Source organism: Hypanus sabinus, chromosome 20 (genome assembly GCF_030144855.1).
Source record: "Hypanus sabinus isolate sHypSab1 chromosome 20, sHypSab1.hap1, whole genome shotgun sequence".
NCBI lineage: Eukaryota > Metazoa > Chordata > Chondrichthyes > Myliobatiformes > Dasyatidae > Hypanus > Hypanus sabinus.
In genome coordinates, this window is record NC_082725.1 from 65,620,465 (window position 1) to 65,638,588 (window position 18,124).

Genomic DNA, 18,124 nt, shown 5'->3' on the forward strand with positions numbered 1-18,124 from the left:
ATTCCTGTCCTATCATAAACAACAACTTATTTTATATAGCAGTTTTGATCTGGCAGATGTGCGAGGCTGCATGAAGCGCATCAGGCTTTGTCTGGCATACACCATGCAGCAGCATCTCTAAGCACCAGGTAGTCAAAGACACAGCTACCATTTATGGAACAACTAAATGTAGGGATCTCAGGAGGCCAGAACTGGAAAGCTGCAGGATTGCAGGGTTGTTGGGTCCATAGACAGATAGGGAAGGGTGAGTCTATGCCAGGATCTGAAAATAAGGATGAAAATTTTAAAATTAGAGGTTAAGGCTGAGAAATGCACAAGACTTAGTACAAGTTAGGACATGCAGAGACAAGAGCTTTGCTGACAGTCAAGCTTATGGACAGGGCAGTGTTGGAGACCATTCCAGAGTACCTTGGAATCCAATGGTGACAAAGGTACCGATAAAGTGAATGGATTCAAGTTTAATGATGTTTGTGTATTGCAGGTTTATGTAAAAAATCAGATTAAAGTACCATTGGGATGACAAATTTGATCACAGTTCTAATCTGCAGTTTGATTCGTCGGTAGAGGACTTCAACAGGAAATGGCTTACTCTGGCAAAAGTTGATGGCTTTGTGGAGAGAACTCTGGAGTGAGGGAAGCTGAGGTTGAACTTCTGGAAGTTCATAAAATTATGGGGACCATAGATAGGGAAGTTACTCATAGTCATTTTCCCATGCTAGAATTCACAGATCTAAGGTAGGTTGGGAGATGTTTAAAGGGGATCTGAGGGTCAATTTTTTTCATATGGAGGTGCTGATGAAGTGTAGAGGTGGTGAAGTTGAAGCTGCAATATTTAAAAGACATTAGGCAAGTTCACGAATAAGAGGAGTTTAGAGGATCTAAGCTAAACACAGGCAAAAGGGATTAGTTTAGACCGGTATCTTGGTTGGCATTGATGATTTGACCTGAAGAGCCTGTTTCTGTACTGTATAATTCTATAGATCTCTCTGTGGTATAAAACGGCAAGTACACTTTTTATGGCAATGTATCTTTTCAGTTCTCAGAACTGACTTTTAGGGCAATGTTTTGTTAATCCCAGTCCCAACTGAAGAGCTCTTTGGGCCTCACTCTGTGACGTTACATAACTACAGTGTTTTCACACTCTCTCTTTACTGGGGCTCTCAAGGAAAGCAGACTGCTATTTATTGAATGCAAAAGTGGAATGTCCTGCCACACAGTCTCTCAAAGTTACATTTTAGAAATGAAATATTCACAGACTAGAAATTTCAAAGTGGCATTAATGTTGCATGGAATAAAAAATAATGCACATTTAAATTTAACCCAAAGTTGTGAAAATGTCTACTTGAAAACTTCAATATCTTTGGAAAACTCATCACATGACCCTGTCCCCTCAATGTGATCAAACTTCTGATTGGATTTCTGCTTCAAAGCATTCTCCAGAAGTTGTGCAATATCCCCCTATAGTGGTTCTGGGACCATGGTGTATATCCTTGACTAATTGGATTGAAGCACCCTAATGGATACCTACACACAGAAGAACAGTTGGGTGGGTGTGGGAAAGAGAGACGATAATCTTTACAATCTCAAATCCAATCCCACCAAAGAACAACCAAAGCAGTTTTGAGTTGAATGGCCAATGGATGGGGAAACTTATCCAATTGAGTAGACAGCACAGCCTTAATAAGGAAGGGATTTCACCTTCTGCACTGTAGATGAAAGGCTGGCTTCAAGAAACCAGGTAACTGAAGGTAGGGAAAGAATTTTAGGTCAAGAAAATGTAGTTTTTTAGATCTGGGTAGGGGATTAGGGTGTTTCTCCACCTGGTTCTCCATGGAGATCTGCCTTCCTTCCTACATTCTGTTTCTCTTCCACTTCCATTTCTTCATCACATAATGTTTATGCCAGTTCATTGAACCATCTGCTTATCATCATCATCATCCTGCAGAGGTGACCAGTCAACCATGCATTTGTGAAGGCAAAACTCTTGCCTGTCCCAAGACTAGACCAGAATCTCAACTCCATTCCCCCATGTGCTGGGGAGTTCAGATCCAGGAATGAGAGTGCTCATTAACAAACTCATTAACAGGAGTGCTCACTTAACAAAAGAGCAAGTGAAAGAAAGATGGGTTTAAGATTAAGAGATAATAGAGAACAAATTTTTTAAGTCATTAAAATCTGCAGAAACACAATTCCATACTTGTGAAATTTAATTTTCTGGGCTGGAGAGGTTGCTGGCATTAATTACCATGCTGTTAAAAATTCACTGATACTGGAATGGACAAGCATGAGATTTTCAATGTTTATGCAGTTTATCTTTCCTACAAGTCTATTATTTTCACCAGAAAATCAGTGGTGGTAAATAAAATGCAGCAGAAACTAATTAAAACCTTGTTTTGGACGGCACTGAACTGATAATAAAACATTTGAAGAGGAAGGAGTGACTAACGAGGACTGGATCGGAGCCGTGTGCAGGATGACTCTCTGCCCCTCTCCGCCCCTGCACCTTGTTAACTCCTTGTCTGCTTGTCGTCAAATATATTACATTACTCTATATTTAAAGCCCTCGGAGAGGACCATAACCTTGCCACGGTTTGGAGGCTTGCGTGCCTCAATGACCCGGACAGAGATGCTGGCTGGAGTCAGAGCTCTTGGTAGGGTCACCCATGTCAAACAGGTCAAAGGTTGAAGACAGGCTGAGTGGTCCACCGGTCCTCCGGGTTTAGGGGTTCATCTCAAGGCTAAAGACCCTCACTGGTAAAACAAAATTGCTATGGAAACAGCAATGTAGAATCCTTCTACATCTGAGTGTGACGGTATTCCTGAGTCTCCACCCGGGACTTGCATGACTGAAAGTAGGGAAACCGAGAGGAAGCTACTGACATGATGAAGGAAGCCCTGAACACCGTCAGAGATGGAGGATCTTCATTGCTGCCCTAAACACCACTGGCTTAACAGGCAGTAGGTAAGTATATTTAAATAATTTATTAACTTCAAATTGCCTCCAAGGTTGGGCCTATCTTACCTTCTGGATATTTATACTGATCTGTTATATCGTTCCTCATATCAGACCCAACCTCCTTGGTCAGAATCAACTTGCCAACTTCATCAGTCTTCACGTTTCCTTTAATCAGGGAACCGTCCTGCTGTTGGATCCAATATATAACATCACTGTTTACCTTAAAGAAGAAAATCAAAATTAGTTTACGTAAAAGAGCTGAAAAATGACCTATATTGTGCCAAGGGTCTGCCACAAGGGATGCTGTTGTAATATTCTCTAGAGATACAAGTTTCTCTTTCTTTAGCAACATGCAAATAGCTGGAGAAACTCAGCTATTTTATGTTTTTATGGGGGGAAATTGACAGGTGACAATTTGGGTTACAAAACATAACACAGTAAAGAAACAGGAACAGGCCCTTCAGCCCACAATGTTGTGCTGAACTAATTAAATTATTGACACCCATTCCCTTCTGTCTCCACATAATCTACATCCCTCCATTCTTTGCCTATTCATGTCTCCAAGGGTTTTGTAAGACCTTAAGATACAGAGCAGAATTAGGTCATTTGCTCAGCCATTTCATCATAGCTGATCCAATTTTCCTCTCAGACCCAATCTCCTGCCTTCTCCCTATAATTCTTCATGCCTTGACCAGTCAAGCATCTATCAACCTTTGCCTTAACTATACATATAGACTTGGTCTTCACAGCTGTCTGTGGAAAAGTGTTCCACAGTTACTACTCTCTGGCTAATGGAATTCCACTTCATCTCAGTTTTGAAAAGGACGCCACTCTATTCTGAGGCTGTGTCCTCTGGTCTTAGACTCTCCCACCATAGGAAACATCCTCTCCACATCTATTCCATTCACCATGCAATAGATTTCAATGAGGTCACCCCTCATTCTTCTTAAATCTACTGAGTACAAGCCCAGCGCAATCAAACGCTCTTCATGTGACAAGCCATTCAATCCTCAATCCTGGAATATTTTCGTGAACCTCCTTTGAACCCCCAGTTTCAGCACATCCTTTCTGAGACAACGGGTCAAAAACTGCTCACAATACTCCAAATGAGGCATTATGAGTGTTCTGTAAAGTCTCAACATTACATCCTTGCTTTTGTACTCTAGTCTTATTAAAATGAAAGTTAACATCATGTTTACCTTCCTCATCACAGGCTCAATCTGCAAATTAACCTTTAGGGAATCCTGCACAAGGACGCCCAAGACTCTTTGCACCTCAGTTTTTTGTATTTTCTCTCCATTTAGAAAATACTCTACCCTTTCATTTCTTCTACCAAACTGCATGACCTTACACTTCCCGACACTGTATTACATTTGTCATTTACACTTCCTGACACTGTATTACTTTTGTCATTTACACTTCCCGACACGATTACATTTGTCATTTACACTTCCTGACACTGTATTACATTCGTCATTTATTTGCTCTTAATCTAAGGCCCTCTGTAGCCTCTCTATTTCCTGAAAACTACCTGCCCCTCCACCTATCTTCAGATCATCTGCAAAACTTGCAGAAAAGCCATCAATTCCATCTTCTAAATCATTGACGTATAATGTAAAAAGAATTGGTCCCAACGCAGACCCCTGCCTGTGGAATTCCAACAGATTTCTCAGGCAGGGTTTTTCCGTGACATCAGTCTATGTTATCATGTGCCTCCAAGTACCCTGAGATCTCATCCTTAATAATCAACTCGAACATCTTCCCAACCACCAAGGTCAGACCAGCTGGCCTATGGCTTCTTTTCTTATGCCTCCCTGAAGAGTGGAGTGACATTTGCAATTTTCCATCTTCTAGAAACATTCCAGAATCCAGTGATTCTTGAGCAATCATTACTAATACCTCCACAATCTCTTCAGCCACCCCTTTCAGAACCCTGGGGTGTAGACCATCCGGTCCAGGTGGCTTATCTGCCTTTGGACCTTTCAGTTTCCCAAGAACCTTCTCCCTAGTAATGGCAACTTCACACACTTCATGCCCTTTGACTCCTGGAACTTCCACCATAATGCTAATGTTTTCCACAGTGAAAACTAAAGCAAAACACTTATTCAGTTCTTCTGCCATTTCCTCGTCCTCCATTACTACCTCTCCAGCATCATTTTCCTGCACTTCAATATTCACTCTTGCCTCTCTTTTACACTCTCTGTCTCTGAAGAAACATTTGGTATCCTCTTTAGTATTACTGGCCAATTTACTGTCCTATTCCATCTTTACCTTCTTAATCACTTTTTTATTTGACTTCCATTGGATTTTAAAAGCTTCCCAATCCTCTAACTTCCCACTAATTTTTGCGAGATTATATGCCCTCGCTTTGGCTTTGACTTCTCTTCTTAGCTTTGGTTGCGTCATCTTTCCTTAAGAATACTTCTTTCTCTTTGGAATGTATATGCCCTGTGCCTTCTGAATTGCTTCCAGAAATTACATACGTTGTTGCTCTGCTGTCATACCTGCGAGAGCTCTTTTCCAATCAATTCTATCAACTCCTCTCTCATGCCTCTGTAGTTGCCTTTACTCCACTGTAATACTCATACAGCTGACTTTAGCCTCTCTTTCTCACATTTCAGAGTGAATTCAATCATATTGTGATCACTTTCCCCAAGGGTTCTTTTACCTTAAGCTTGCTAATCAATTCCAGTTCATTTCAACACACCCAATCCGGAATAACCGATCCCCTGTGGCAGGGATGGCCAACCTACAGCGCATGTGCCAGAAGTGGTGCATTTCACCCCAGTGATAAAACAGTAAGCCTACTCACGCAAAAAGTGTTAACCAAAAACCTATTTGTAGAAAAAAAATCTGTAACAGGAATTCAAGTAGCTTAGAGCTAGAAATGGGTTTTACTGAGAATAAATCTAAAGCTTAGCAATTATTTTTGGTGATTTTATTATTTATTTATTATTATGTCTTTTGCTGAATGTTATCTTCTTTCATGTTAATCAGTTTTCATGTTTATCTTGTTTTATATTAAATCAATATACCATGTAAAAATGCTAAATATGCCTATATTAACATATTTTTACTAGAATTGAATGGGGGTACAAGAGTTGTGTGATGCATCTGAAAAATTGATGCATGGAATGTAAAAGGTTGGCCACTCCTGCCCTGTGGGCTCAAGCATGAGCTGCTCTAAAAAACCATCCCATAGGCACTTCAGAAACTCCCCTCCTGGAATCCCGCACCAACCTGATTTTCCCAATCTACCTGCGTATTTCAATCTTCCATGTCTATTGTAATAATATCCTTTTGGCATGCATTTTCTATCTCCCACTGTGATTTGTAGACCACATCCTTACTACTGTTCGGGAGAGGTCTGTATACAGCTCCCCTCAGGGTCCTTTTACCCTTACAGTTCCTTAGCTCGATCCACAATGATTCAACACCCTCTGAGCCTATGCCACCTCTTTCAAATGATTTGATTTCATTTTTTACCAACAGAGCAATGCCGATCCCTCTGCCTTCCTGCCTGTCTTTTAAATACAATGTGTATCCTTAAACATTAAGCTCCCAACTATAATCTTCTTTCACCATGATTCAGTGATGGCTACAACATCATACCTGCCAACCTGCAACTGTGCTGCAAGTTCATCTGTGTTATTCCGTATACTTTGCGCATTCAGATATAACAGCTTCAGTCCTGTATTTACTCTTTTCCATTTTGTCCACCTTTTACATTGCAGCTCACCCTGTTGACTGCAATTTTGCCCCATCTACAGCGTCTCCTCACTACACATTGCCTCTGTTTGTAAACCAACTACCTCATCTTCAGCACTATCATCCACTTTTCCTACAATTCTTATTGCATCAGCCTCTGCCATTGCCCCTGGCTGCATATTCTAGGCACCCACAACTTTCTGTGTGAAAAAACTTGCTCTGTGATTTCCTTTAAACTTTCTTCTGCTCATCCTAGATGCACATCCTGAAGTATTAGATATTTCACCCTTGGAGAAAGATATTTGCTGGCTACTCCAACTATGCCTCTTCTAACTTTATATACTTCTATGTTTTGCACCTTGGGCCCAGAGGAGTGATGCTTCATTTAGTTGTATACACGTTTGAGTTAATGACAATAAACTTGAACTTGAAATCCAAATAAAGAATCCAGATGAAGGGTCTTGATCCAAAATGTCAAATGTCCAGTATCCTCTGTGTTGCTCCAGACTTCAGTATTTTTTGTGTTCCCTTTGCTTCATTTTTCTAACTTGCTTTCTATTAATAAATGTGATGTACACATTTAATCAAAAATTGAGTATTTAGAGCTGCAGATGACAGAAATCTGAAACTGGAGAGGAGTCACGGACTTGAAACATTAACTGTTTCTTCATCTACAGCGGCTGCCTGATCTGCTGAGCATTTGCAACACGTCTGGTTTTTATTACACAATCTGAAAGGGAAACTCAAATAAATCAGCTTCAGTGCTCAATTTAATATCAGAGAATGTACACAGGATACAACCTGAAATTCTTACTCTTCACAGACACCCATGAAACAGAGAGAAAAGAACAAAGAATGAATGACATTAGAACCCCGAAGCCCCCACCCCTCCCATGCACAAGCAGCAACAAAGAATCAACCTTTCCTGTACCCCTCCACCCACTGGACAGCCATGATCTGGGCCAGGGAACTTGAAATCATTGAAAAGACTAAGAGCATATGAAGTGTCCCGGATGAAGGTCGGAAGAGACTGAAGCTCGACTCAGTTTGATCCCCCAGTTCAGTCCCTTCCTACCTACATCTGTGACACTTCACACCTCCATACCCCACCAGGAAGGCCTCAAGCTCCCTGGTTCTTTCAGGACACCAGACTCAACCAGTTCCCCTCCACCACCACTCTCCTCTGTCTGGCGGAGTGTCCTCACTCTCAATAATTTCTCCTTTGGCTCCTCCCACTTCTTTTAGACAAAATATGTAGCCATGGGCACTCGCATGGTTCCCAGCTGAGTCTGTGTGGAACAGTCTGTGTTGCAAGCCTCCTGAACTTTTCCTGTGCTACATCAATGACTGCATTGGTGCCTCTTCCTGTGCTACATCAGTGACTGCATTGGTGCCTCTTCCTGTGCTACATCAATGACTGCATTGGTGCCTCTTCCTGCACCCATGCGGAGCTTGTGGACTTCAACAACTTTGCCTCCAACTTCCACCTTGCCCTCAAATTTATCTGGTCTATTTCTGACACCTCCCTCCCCTTTCTCGATCTCTCTGTCTCTGTCTCTGGAGATGACTTAGCTACTGATGTCTATGACTCTCACAGCTCTCTGGACAATACCTCCTCTCACCATATTACTTGTAAAAATGCCATCCCTTTTCTCAATTCCTCCATCTCTGCCGCATCTATTCTCAGGATAAGACCATAATACCATAAGAGACAAGAGCAGAATTAGGCCATTCAGCCCAACCAGTCTGCTCTGCCATCCCATCATGGCTGATCCTGGATCCCACTCAACCCCATAAACCTGCCTTCTTGCCACATCCTTTGATGCCCTGATTGATCAGGAAACTAACAACTTCTGCCTTAAATATGCACACGGACTTGGCCTCGTTTGCAGTCAGTGGCAGAGCATTCCACAGATTTACTACTCTCTGGCCAAAAAAATTTCTTCTTTACTCTCTTTTAAAGCATGGCCCCTCAATTTTGAGGCTGTGCCCTCTAGTTCTGGATACCCCCACCATAGGAAATATCCTCTCATTATCCACCCTATCTAGTCCTTTCAACACTTAGTAGGATTCAATGTGATCCCCACGACTTCTTCTAAATTGCAGTGAGTACAGGCCCAAAGCCGTCAAACACTCCTCATACGTTAACCCCTTCATTCCCGGAACCGTCCTCATGAGCCTCCTCTGGACTCTCCCCAATGACATCACATCCTTTCTGAGATATGGGGCCCAAAACTATTAACAATACTCCAAGTGCAGCCTGACTAGTGTCTTATAAAGGCTCAGCATTATCTCCTTGCTTTTATATTTTATTCTCCTCGAAATAAATACCAATATTGCATTTGCCTTCTTTACCACAGACTCAACCTGAAAGTTAACTTTCTGGGAGTCTTGCACAAAGTCTCCCAAGTCCCTCTGCACCTCTGATGTTTGAACTTTCTCCCCATTTAGACAATAGTCCACACTATTGTTCCTTTTACTAAAATGTATTATCATACATTTCTCAACACTGTATTCATCTGCTTTTTTTTACCATTCTTCCAATTTGTCTGTCCTGCTGCAATCGCATTGCTTCCTCAGCACTATCCATGTTCCTGTAACGCCATAGGATTTTATTTTGTTCAGCAGCCTCATGTGTGGCACCTTATCAAATACCTTCTGAAAATCCAAGTGAATGACATCCACTGCCTCTCCTTTGTCCACCCTGCTTGTTACTTCCTTGAAGAATTCTAACAGATTAGTCAGGCAAGATTTCCCTATACAGGAACCATGCTGACTTTGACTTATTTTATCATTAGTCTCCAACTACCTGAAACCTCATCCTTAATAATAGACTCCAACACTTCCCCAACCACTGACTAACTGGCCTATAATTCCCTTTCTTTTGCCTTCATCCCTTCTTAAAGAATGGAGTGATATTTGTAATCTTCCAGTCATCTGGGACTATGCTAGAATCAATTGATTTTTGAAACATCATGACCAATGCATCCATTGACAATTTCAGCAACCTTGTCAGGACTCTGGGATGTAGTTCGTCCAGGCGACTTATCAACCTTTGAGTTTGCCTAGCACTACTTCCTTTTGTAATAGCAATGGCAATTACTCCTCCTCTCTGACACTCACAAACCTCTGCCCAATGCACAGTGAAGACTGATGCGAAGTACACATTCAGTTCATCTGCCATTTCTTTGTCTACCTCACCAGCATCATTTTCCAGTGGTGCAATATCAACTCTCATCTTCTTTTTACCCTTTATATAACTGAAAAGCTTTTAGTATCCCGCTTTATATTATTGGCTAGTTTGCCCTCATATTTCACCCCTTCCCTTCACACAGCTTTTTCAGTTGACTTTAGTTGGATTTTAAAAGCTTCCCAATCATCCAACTTCCTACTCACCTTTGCGACCTTGTATGCCCCTTCCTTGGCTTTTCCATAGTCGTTAACTTCCTTTGTCAGCCTTGGTCACCTAACACTGCTATTTGGGAACTTCTTTCTCTGTGGGACATATCTATCCTGCACTCGGTGAACTACTCCCAGAGACCTCAGCCATCTCTGCCCTGCAGTCATCCCCACTAGGACTGGCTTTACTTGCAGAACCAGAGATGTCCTCCTTCTTCCCAGAAAGGGGCTTCCTTTTCTCCACCCTCAATGCTGCCTTCAGCCACATCTCTTTCACTTAGCACATGTCTGCCCTCACCCCACCAGGGATAGTGTTTCTCTTGTCCTCACCAGCCTATGCATCCAGCACATAATTCTCCAGCACTTCTGCCATCTCCAGCGGAACCGCCCCCCCCCCCCCAACTTTCTGCCTTCCACAGGGATTCCCTTGTCCATTCGTCTCTCCCCACGGAACCTGCTGCTGGCTCATATCTGTGCAATCGGAATAAGGGCTGCACCTGCCTCTACATCCCCTCCCTCACTTTCATTCAGGGCTCCAAGCAGCCCTTCCATGTGAGGTGACACTTCACCTGTGAGCCTGTTGGGGTCATCTACTGTATCTGGTGCTCCAGGTGTGGCTTCCAGTTTATCGGAGAGACCTAATGCAGACTGGGAGACCGTTTTGCCAAGCACCTACACTATGTCCGCCAGAAAAAGTGGAATCTCCCATGGCCACCCATTTGTATTCCACTTCCCATTCTCATTCAGCCACGTCTGTCTATGGCCTCCTTTACTGTTCTGATGAGGCCACAGTTCCGTTGGAGGAGCAACACCTGAATTCTGCCTGGGTAGCCTCCAACCTGATGGCATGAACACTGATTTCTCAAACTTCCAGTAAAGACCCCCCTGACTCACCTTCACCATTTCCCATTCGCATTTCCCTCTCTCACCTTATCTTCTTACCTACCATCACCTCCCTCTGGTACCCTCCCCCTGCCTTTCTTCCATGGCCTCCTGTCCTCTCCGATCAGATTCCCCTTCTTCAGTCCTGTATCTCTTTCAGCAATCAACTTCCCAGCTCCTTACTTCACCCTCCCCTTCCCAGTTTCACCAATCACCTTGTGTTCTCCCTCCCATCCTCCCACTTTTTTATTCTGACACCTCAGCTTTTTGTCAGTCCTGATGAAGGGGCTCGGCCCGAAATGTCGACTGTACTCTTTTCCTTAGATACTGCCTGGCCTGCTGATTTCCTCCAGCATTTGTGTGTGTTGTCACATGTACAATGAGGAGTGGGATGAGGAAAGGAGTTTTATGCATACATGTAACGTGAGGAACGGGTTGTTGAAAGGCATTTTGTGTGTACATGTACGATGATGTACACATTATTGAAAGGTGTTACGTGTGTCCATGTAACTTGTGGTACGGGCTGTTGAAATGAGTATCGTGTCTATGATCAGGTATGGGTTGTTGAAAAGGTTGCTTGCAATGAATAGCAAATTATTGGGAGAAATTGAAAGAAAAAATGAGGGAGATCAGTGGATGGAAGGAAAGAAAGTCTTTTGATTCTAAAATGCTTTTCACTTTGTATTAAATGTGTACAAGATGTTCACTTTTCTACCAGATGATGTTCAGTCTTGGGCAAGTTGCCATTTAGCTGGAAAGAATGTAAAATTCAAAGTTCAAAGTAAATTTATTATGAAATTCCATGCAAGGAAAATGTCCTAGCACCTTCCCAGTGTACATGACAAATAAACTCTTCCCTGGCTTCCAGGTATAGGTATCAATTTTAAATGACATTTTAGTGACAAACTCCGCCATCTTCATCAAGAATGATGCCAAGGGATCTCTCGTCCGTTGGGATTTGCACCCCCATCGTTCACTCTTCCTGATTGGTTAGTCCTCATCCAATCAGACTTCTGCTCTCCTATCTTGTCTACAATCAAGTTCTAGTTCTTACTTAGAGTGAGTCTTTCATTTTTGTTAAAATTTTTTCCCTAGGTTTATTTCAATGGCTTCCATCACCAGGTGGTCCCAAAACCTATTGGCGAGGCACAGTAATTTTGTGCTGTTGAAGTCAATTCAATGGCCATTGTGAATGCCATGTTCTGCTCCCTCCAATTTCTCCGGGTAACCCGTGTTCCTTGATGTGGGTTTGCAATGTGTATCCCAGTTGGCTGATATACGCTGCTCCACATTCACAGGGAGTCCTGTAAACACCAGCCACCCTGAGTACCCAGTGATTCTTGACCCGCATAAACTGTGATTTCAACTTCCTTATGGGTTTATGTATTAATCTATAATTTGTTCAGGATCCTGGTGATCCTTCCAGAAACTGTGGAAATATAGAAAATATAGGCAAAAACCAGACAGTATCCTTGGGCATGGTGTCTATCAAAAAGCCACTCACAACAGAGCAGTTGTCTCTCCTTTGATTAACTGTGCAAAAACTACTTTGGATCCGGAGACTGTCCCCAAGGAAGTAAGACAATTACACATGACGTTCCTACAGAATAGCTACAAGGTGAACAAAACCAATCGGGCCCTTAAAAGGGTCAACAGAAAAACCAGGAAACCTAACATGGAGTAGGAACCCATCGCTACCACCTGTCTTCCCTGTATTTCCACGGTTTCTGGAAGTATTGCCAGGATTTTACGGGGCCAACAGAGATTTACAAAGTAGTATTTCTCGCAGGTTATTTAAAAAGGAGAGCTCTCGTGTGTGTTTGGCCATTGTACAGTGGTGTCAACAGAGCTCTTCGAACTAAATAAAGGACAGAAAGGATAAAGTGGAGCGGCCATTGCCAGTGCATGAGTAGAAGCGACAGGGTTTGGCTCAAAGGAGGCTACGGCTTGGAAGAGGCGTCAGCTCTGTGTGAAGCATCTGTTAAGGTTTCCTTTTTATCTTTTTCCCCTCTCTTACTGTACCATTTAAATGGCTGTGGTGTGTTCTTCGTGCCAGATGTTGGAGAACTGGGAGACCGAGTGTCTCCCAGGGAACTACATCTGCGTGAAGGGTATCCGGCTGCAGCTCCTGAAAGACCGTGTTAGGGATCTGGAGCAGCAACTGGATGACTTTCGGCTTGTACAGGAGAGTGAGGAGATAATCGATCAGAGTTACAGGGAAGTAGTCACCCTGAAGTTGCAGGAGGCAAGAGGCTGGGTGACTCTCAGGAGAAATGGAAATAAGCAGTTAGAGAGCACCCCGTGGCCATTCCCCTCAAAAATAAGTTCAAGAAGTGATTGGTAAGCTTGTAGCTTAAGGTAGAAGGAGTCAATTTTAGAAAACCAAGCACATCTATTTTTCCTACATTTACACACGGTCATGGAGCATATGGATCCCTTCTTTGTAGAAGTCAACATCTTGGACCTCCAGAAGTGGTCCACAGCAGTGGGGGGGGGGGGGGGGGTGATTGATAAATTCATGGCCTAAGGTAGAAGGAGATGAGTTATTAACTTCAAACTTCCTGTATTTTCACTCAAAGAGTTGAACTGCACGTGCATGTAATGAGAGCTGTACAACTCATCTCCTTCTACCTTAGATCACAAACTTATCAATCACCCCTGCTGTGGACCACCTGGAGGTCCAAGACGCTCTCGTTACATGCATGTGCAGTTCAACTCTTTCTGTGATAATGCAGAAAGTTTGAAGTTAATAACTCATCTCTTTCTACCTTAGGCCACAATCTTATCAATCACACCTAGTATACCACTTTGGACAGTTTTTGGGGATGACCTCCTGGGTGAACGCCATGGCGACTGGGTCACTGGCACTGAACATGGGTCTGTGGTACAGATAGGAAAGAGGGAGAAGAGGGGAGTGGTAGTGATAGTCCTCAATAGTCAGAGGAACAGACAGGAGATTCTGTGGAAGTGAACGGGACACCCGGATGGTATGTTGCTTCCCAGGTGCCAGGGTCAGGGATGTCTCAGATCACGGCCACAGCATTTTGGAGAGGGAGAGAGAGCAGCCAGATGTTTTGGTACATATTGGTATCAATGACACAGGAAGGAAAAGCAAAGATGTCCTGAAAAGAGAATTTAGAGAGCTAGATAGAAAGCTGAGAAGCAGGACCTCCCGGGTAGTAATTTCTGGATTGCTGCCTGTGCCACGTGCCAGTGAGATGAGAAACAGGATGATTTGGCAGTTTAATGTGTGGCAGGGCTTCAGGTTTGTGGATCATTGGGATCTCTTCTGGGGGAAGGTATGACCTGTTCAAAAGTGACGGGTTGCACCTGAACCCGAGGGGGATGATATTCTCACAGGCAAGTTTGTTAGAGCTATTTTAAGCTAGCTTGGCAGGGGCTGGGAACCAGAGTGAAGGGACTCAGGATAGGACGGAGGGTAAAAAAGTAAAGATAGCGTACAGTCAGACTGTCAGGAAGGGCAGGCAGGTGATGGGACTTATTTGCAGCCAACAGGATGAGTATCAAAACACTAGGGATGCAGAGTCAGAAAGGACAGCAAACACGCTACTCAAGGTGTTGAATCCAAGTGCACGTAGTATAAGAAATAAGCTGGATGATCTTGTTGCATTATTACAGATTGCCAATTATGATGTTGTGGCCATCACTGAATCATGGCTGAAGGATGATTGTAGTTGGGAGCTGAATGTCCAAGGTTACACGTTATATCGTAGGGATAGGAAGGTAGGCAGAGGGGGTGGTGTGGCTCTACTGGTAAAGAATGGCATCAAATCAGTAGGAAGATGTGACATAGTATCGGAAGATGTTGAATCCTTGTGAGTTGAGTTAAAAAAAAACTACAAGGGTAAAAGGACCCTGATGGCAGTTCTATACAGGCCTCCCAACAATGGCTGGGAGATGGACACAGGTGGCAACAGGAAATAGAAAAGGCGAGTCAAAAGGGCAATGTTATAGTAGTCATGGGAGATTTTAACATGCAGATTGATTGGGAAAATCAGGTTGGTAATGGATCTCAGGAGAGTGAGCTTGTTGAATGCCTTTGAGATGGCTTTTTAGAGCAGTTTGTTGTTGAGCCGACCAGGGGATCAGCTATACTGGATTGGGTGTTATGAAATGAACTGGAGGCGATTAGGGGGCTTAAGGTAAAAGAACCCTTAGGAACCAGTGATCACAATATGATTGTGTTCAACTTGAAATTTGATAGGGAGAAAGTAAAGTCTGAGGTAGCAGAGAGATATCTACAATAAATACAGGCAGCATGGAGTAAATGAGGTGCTCGAGGAATATAAAGAATGTAAGAAGAATCTTAAGAAAGAAATTAGAAAAGCTAAAAGAAGATACAAGGTTGCTTTGGCAAGCAAGGTGAAAGTAAATCCAAAGGGTTTCTTTGGATGGTGAGGGATAAAATTGGTCCCTTAGAGAATCAGAGTGGACAGCTATGTGTGGAGCCGAAAGAGATAGGGGGAGATTTTGAACAATTTCTTTTCTTCGGTATGCACTAAGGAGAAGGATATTGAATTGTGTAAGGTAAGGGAAACAAGTAGGGAAGTTATGGTAACTATGACGATTAAAGAGGAGGAAGTACTGGTGCTTTTAAGGAATATAAAAGTGGATAAATATCCTGACAGGATATTCCCTTGAGGGAGGTTAGTGTAGAAATAGCAGGGGTTCTGAGAGAAATATTTCAAATGTCATTAGAAGCCAGGATGGTGTCAGAGGATTGGCGTATTACTCATCTGGTTCCATTGTTTAAAAAGGGTTCTAAGAGTAAACCTAGCAATTATCGGCCTGTCAGTTTGATGTCAGTGGTGGGTAAATTAATGGGAAGTATTCTTAGAGATGGTATATATAATTATCTGGATAGACAGGGTCTGATTAGGAACAGTCAACATGGATTTGTGCGTGGAAGGTCATGTTTGACAAATCTTATTGAAATTTTTGAAGAAGTTACGAGAGTGACGAGGGTAGAGCAGTGGATGTTGTCTATATGGACTTCAGCAAGGCCTTTGACAAGGTTCTACATGGAAGGTTAGTTAGGAAGGTTCAATCTTTAGGTATTAATATTGAAGTAGTAAAATGGATTCAACAGTGGCTGGATGGGAGATGCCAGAGAGTAGTGGTGGATAATTGTTTGTCAGGTTGGAGGCCGGTGACTAGCGGGGTGCCTCAGGGATCTGTACTGGGTCCAATGTTGTTTGTCATATACATTAATGATCTGGATGATGGGGCGGTAAATTGGATTAGTAAGTATGCAGATGATACTAAGTTAGGTGGCGTTGTGGATAATGAAGTAGGTTTTCAAAGCTTGCAGAGAGATTTAGGCCAGTTAGAAGAGTGAGCTGAAAGATGGCAGATGGAGTTTAATGCTGATAAGTGTGAGGTGCTACATTTTGGTAGGAGTAATCCAAATAGGACATACATGGTAAATGGTAGGGCATTGAGGAATGCAGTAGAACAGAGTGATCTAGGAATAATGGTGCATAGTTCCCTGAAGGTGGAATCTCATGTGGATAGGGTGGTGAAGAAAGCTTTTGTTACGTTGGCCTTTATAAATCAGAGCATTGAGTATAGGAGTTGGGATGTAATGTTAAAATTGTACAAGGCATTGGTAAGGCCGAATTTGGAGTATTGTGTACAGTTCTGGTCACCGAATTATAGGAAAGATGTCAACAAAGTAGAGAGGGTACAGAGAAGATTTACTAGAATGTTACCTGGGTTTCAGCACCTAAGTTACAGGGAAAGATTGAACAAGTTAGGTCTTTATTCTTTGGAGCGTAGAAGGTTCATGGGAGGACTTGATGGGGTATTTAAAATTATGAGGGGAATAGATAGAGTTGACGTGGATAGGCTTTTTCCATTGAGAGTGGGGGAGATTCAAACAAGAAGACATGAGTAGAGAGTTAGGGGGCAAAAGTTTAAGGATAACATGAGGGGGAATTTCTTTACTCAGAGAGTGGTAGCTGTGTGGAACGAGCTTCCGGTAGGAGTGGTACAGGCAGGTTCGATATTGTCATTTAAAGTAAAATTGGATAGGTATATGGACAGGAAAGGAATGGAGGGTTATGGGCTGAGTGCACGTCAGTGGGACTAGGTGAGACTAAGCGTTTGGCACCAACTAGAAGGGCTGAGATGGCCTGTTCTCGTGCTGTAATTGTTATATGGTTATTTCAGTGGAGTAAGGGAAATTACAGTGGTATGAGAGAGGGGTTGGCCAAAGTAAATTGGAAGGAGCTGCTGGCAGGAATGTCAGCAGAGTAGCAATGGCGTGAGTTTCTGGGAAAAATGAGGAAGGTGCAGGACCCATGTGTTCCAAAAAGTATTCAAATGGCAAAATAGTACAACTGTGGCTGACAAGGGAAGTCAAAGCTAATGTAAAAGAAAAAGAGAGAGCTTACAACAAAGCAAAAATTAGTGGGAAGATAAAGGACTGGGAAGTTTTTGAAACCTACAGAGAGGAGCTAAAATAATCATTAGAAGGGAAAAGATGAAATATGAAAGCAAGCTAGCAAACAATATCAAAGTGGAGAGTAAAAGTTTTTTTTCAAGTATGTTGAAAATAAAAGGGACATTTGAGTGGATATAGGACCACTAGAACATGAGGCAGGAGAAATAATAATGGATTGACAAGGAGATGGCTGATGAACTAAACGAGTATTTTGCATCAGTCCTCACTGTGGAAGACACTAGCAGTGTGCCAGATGCTGAAGGAAGAGAAGTGGGTGCATTTACTATTACAAGAGAGAAGGTGCTCAAAAAGTACATAAGTCATCTGGACCAGATGAACTGCACCCTGGGGTTCTGAAAGAGTTAGTGTTAGAGATTGTGGTGGCATTAGAAATGATCTTTTATGGTGCCAGAGGACTGGAAAATTGCAAATGTCACTCCACTCTTACGAAAGGAGGGAGGCAGCAGAAAGGAAATTATAGACCAGTTAGGCTGACCTCAGTGGTTGGGAAGATGTTAGAGTCATTTTTTAAAGATGAGGTGACACAGGACAAGATAGTACAAAGTCAGCATGGTTTCCTTCAGGGAAAATCCTGCCTGTTGAACCTGTTGGAATTCTTTGAGGAGATTCCAAGTAGGATGGATAAAGGGGATGCAGCGGATGTTTATATTTGGATTTTCAGAAGGCCTTTGACAAGGTGCCACACATGAGGC

At 42.7% G+C, this 18,124-nt stretch overlaps 1 protein-coding gene across 2 annotated transcripts in view; it reads right to left on the reverse strand.

Moving 5' to 3' along the window:
* The window catches only part of LOC132378606 (coagulation factor XIII A chain-like), a 269,196-nt gene that overhangs the window by 22,773 nt on the left and 228,299 nt on the right, over nucleotides 1–18,124 (reverse strand). For both annotated transcript variants that reach the window (XM_059945683.1, XM_059945684.1), the window contains exon 11: nucleotides 3,023–3,176. In XM_059945683.1, coding sequence (XP_059801666.1) covers nucleotides 3,023–3,176 — 154 coding nt within the window. The remainder of the gene's footprint in view (nucleotides 1–3,022; nucleotides 3,177–18,124) is intronic.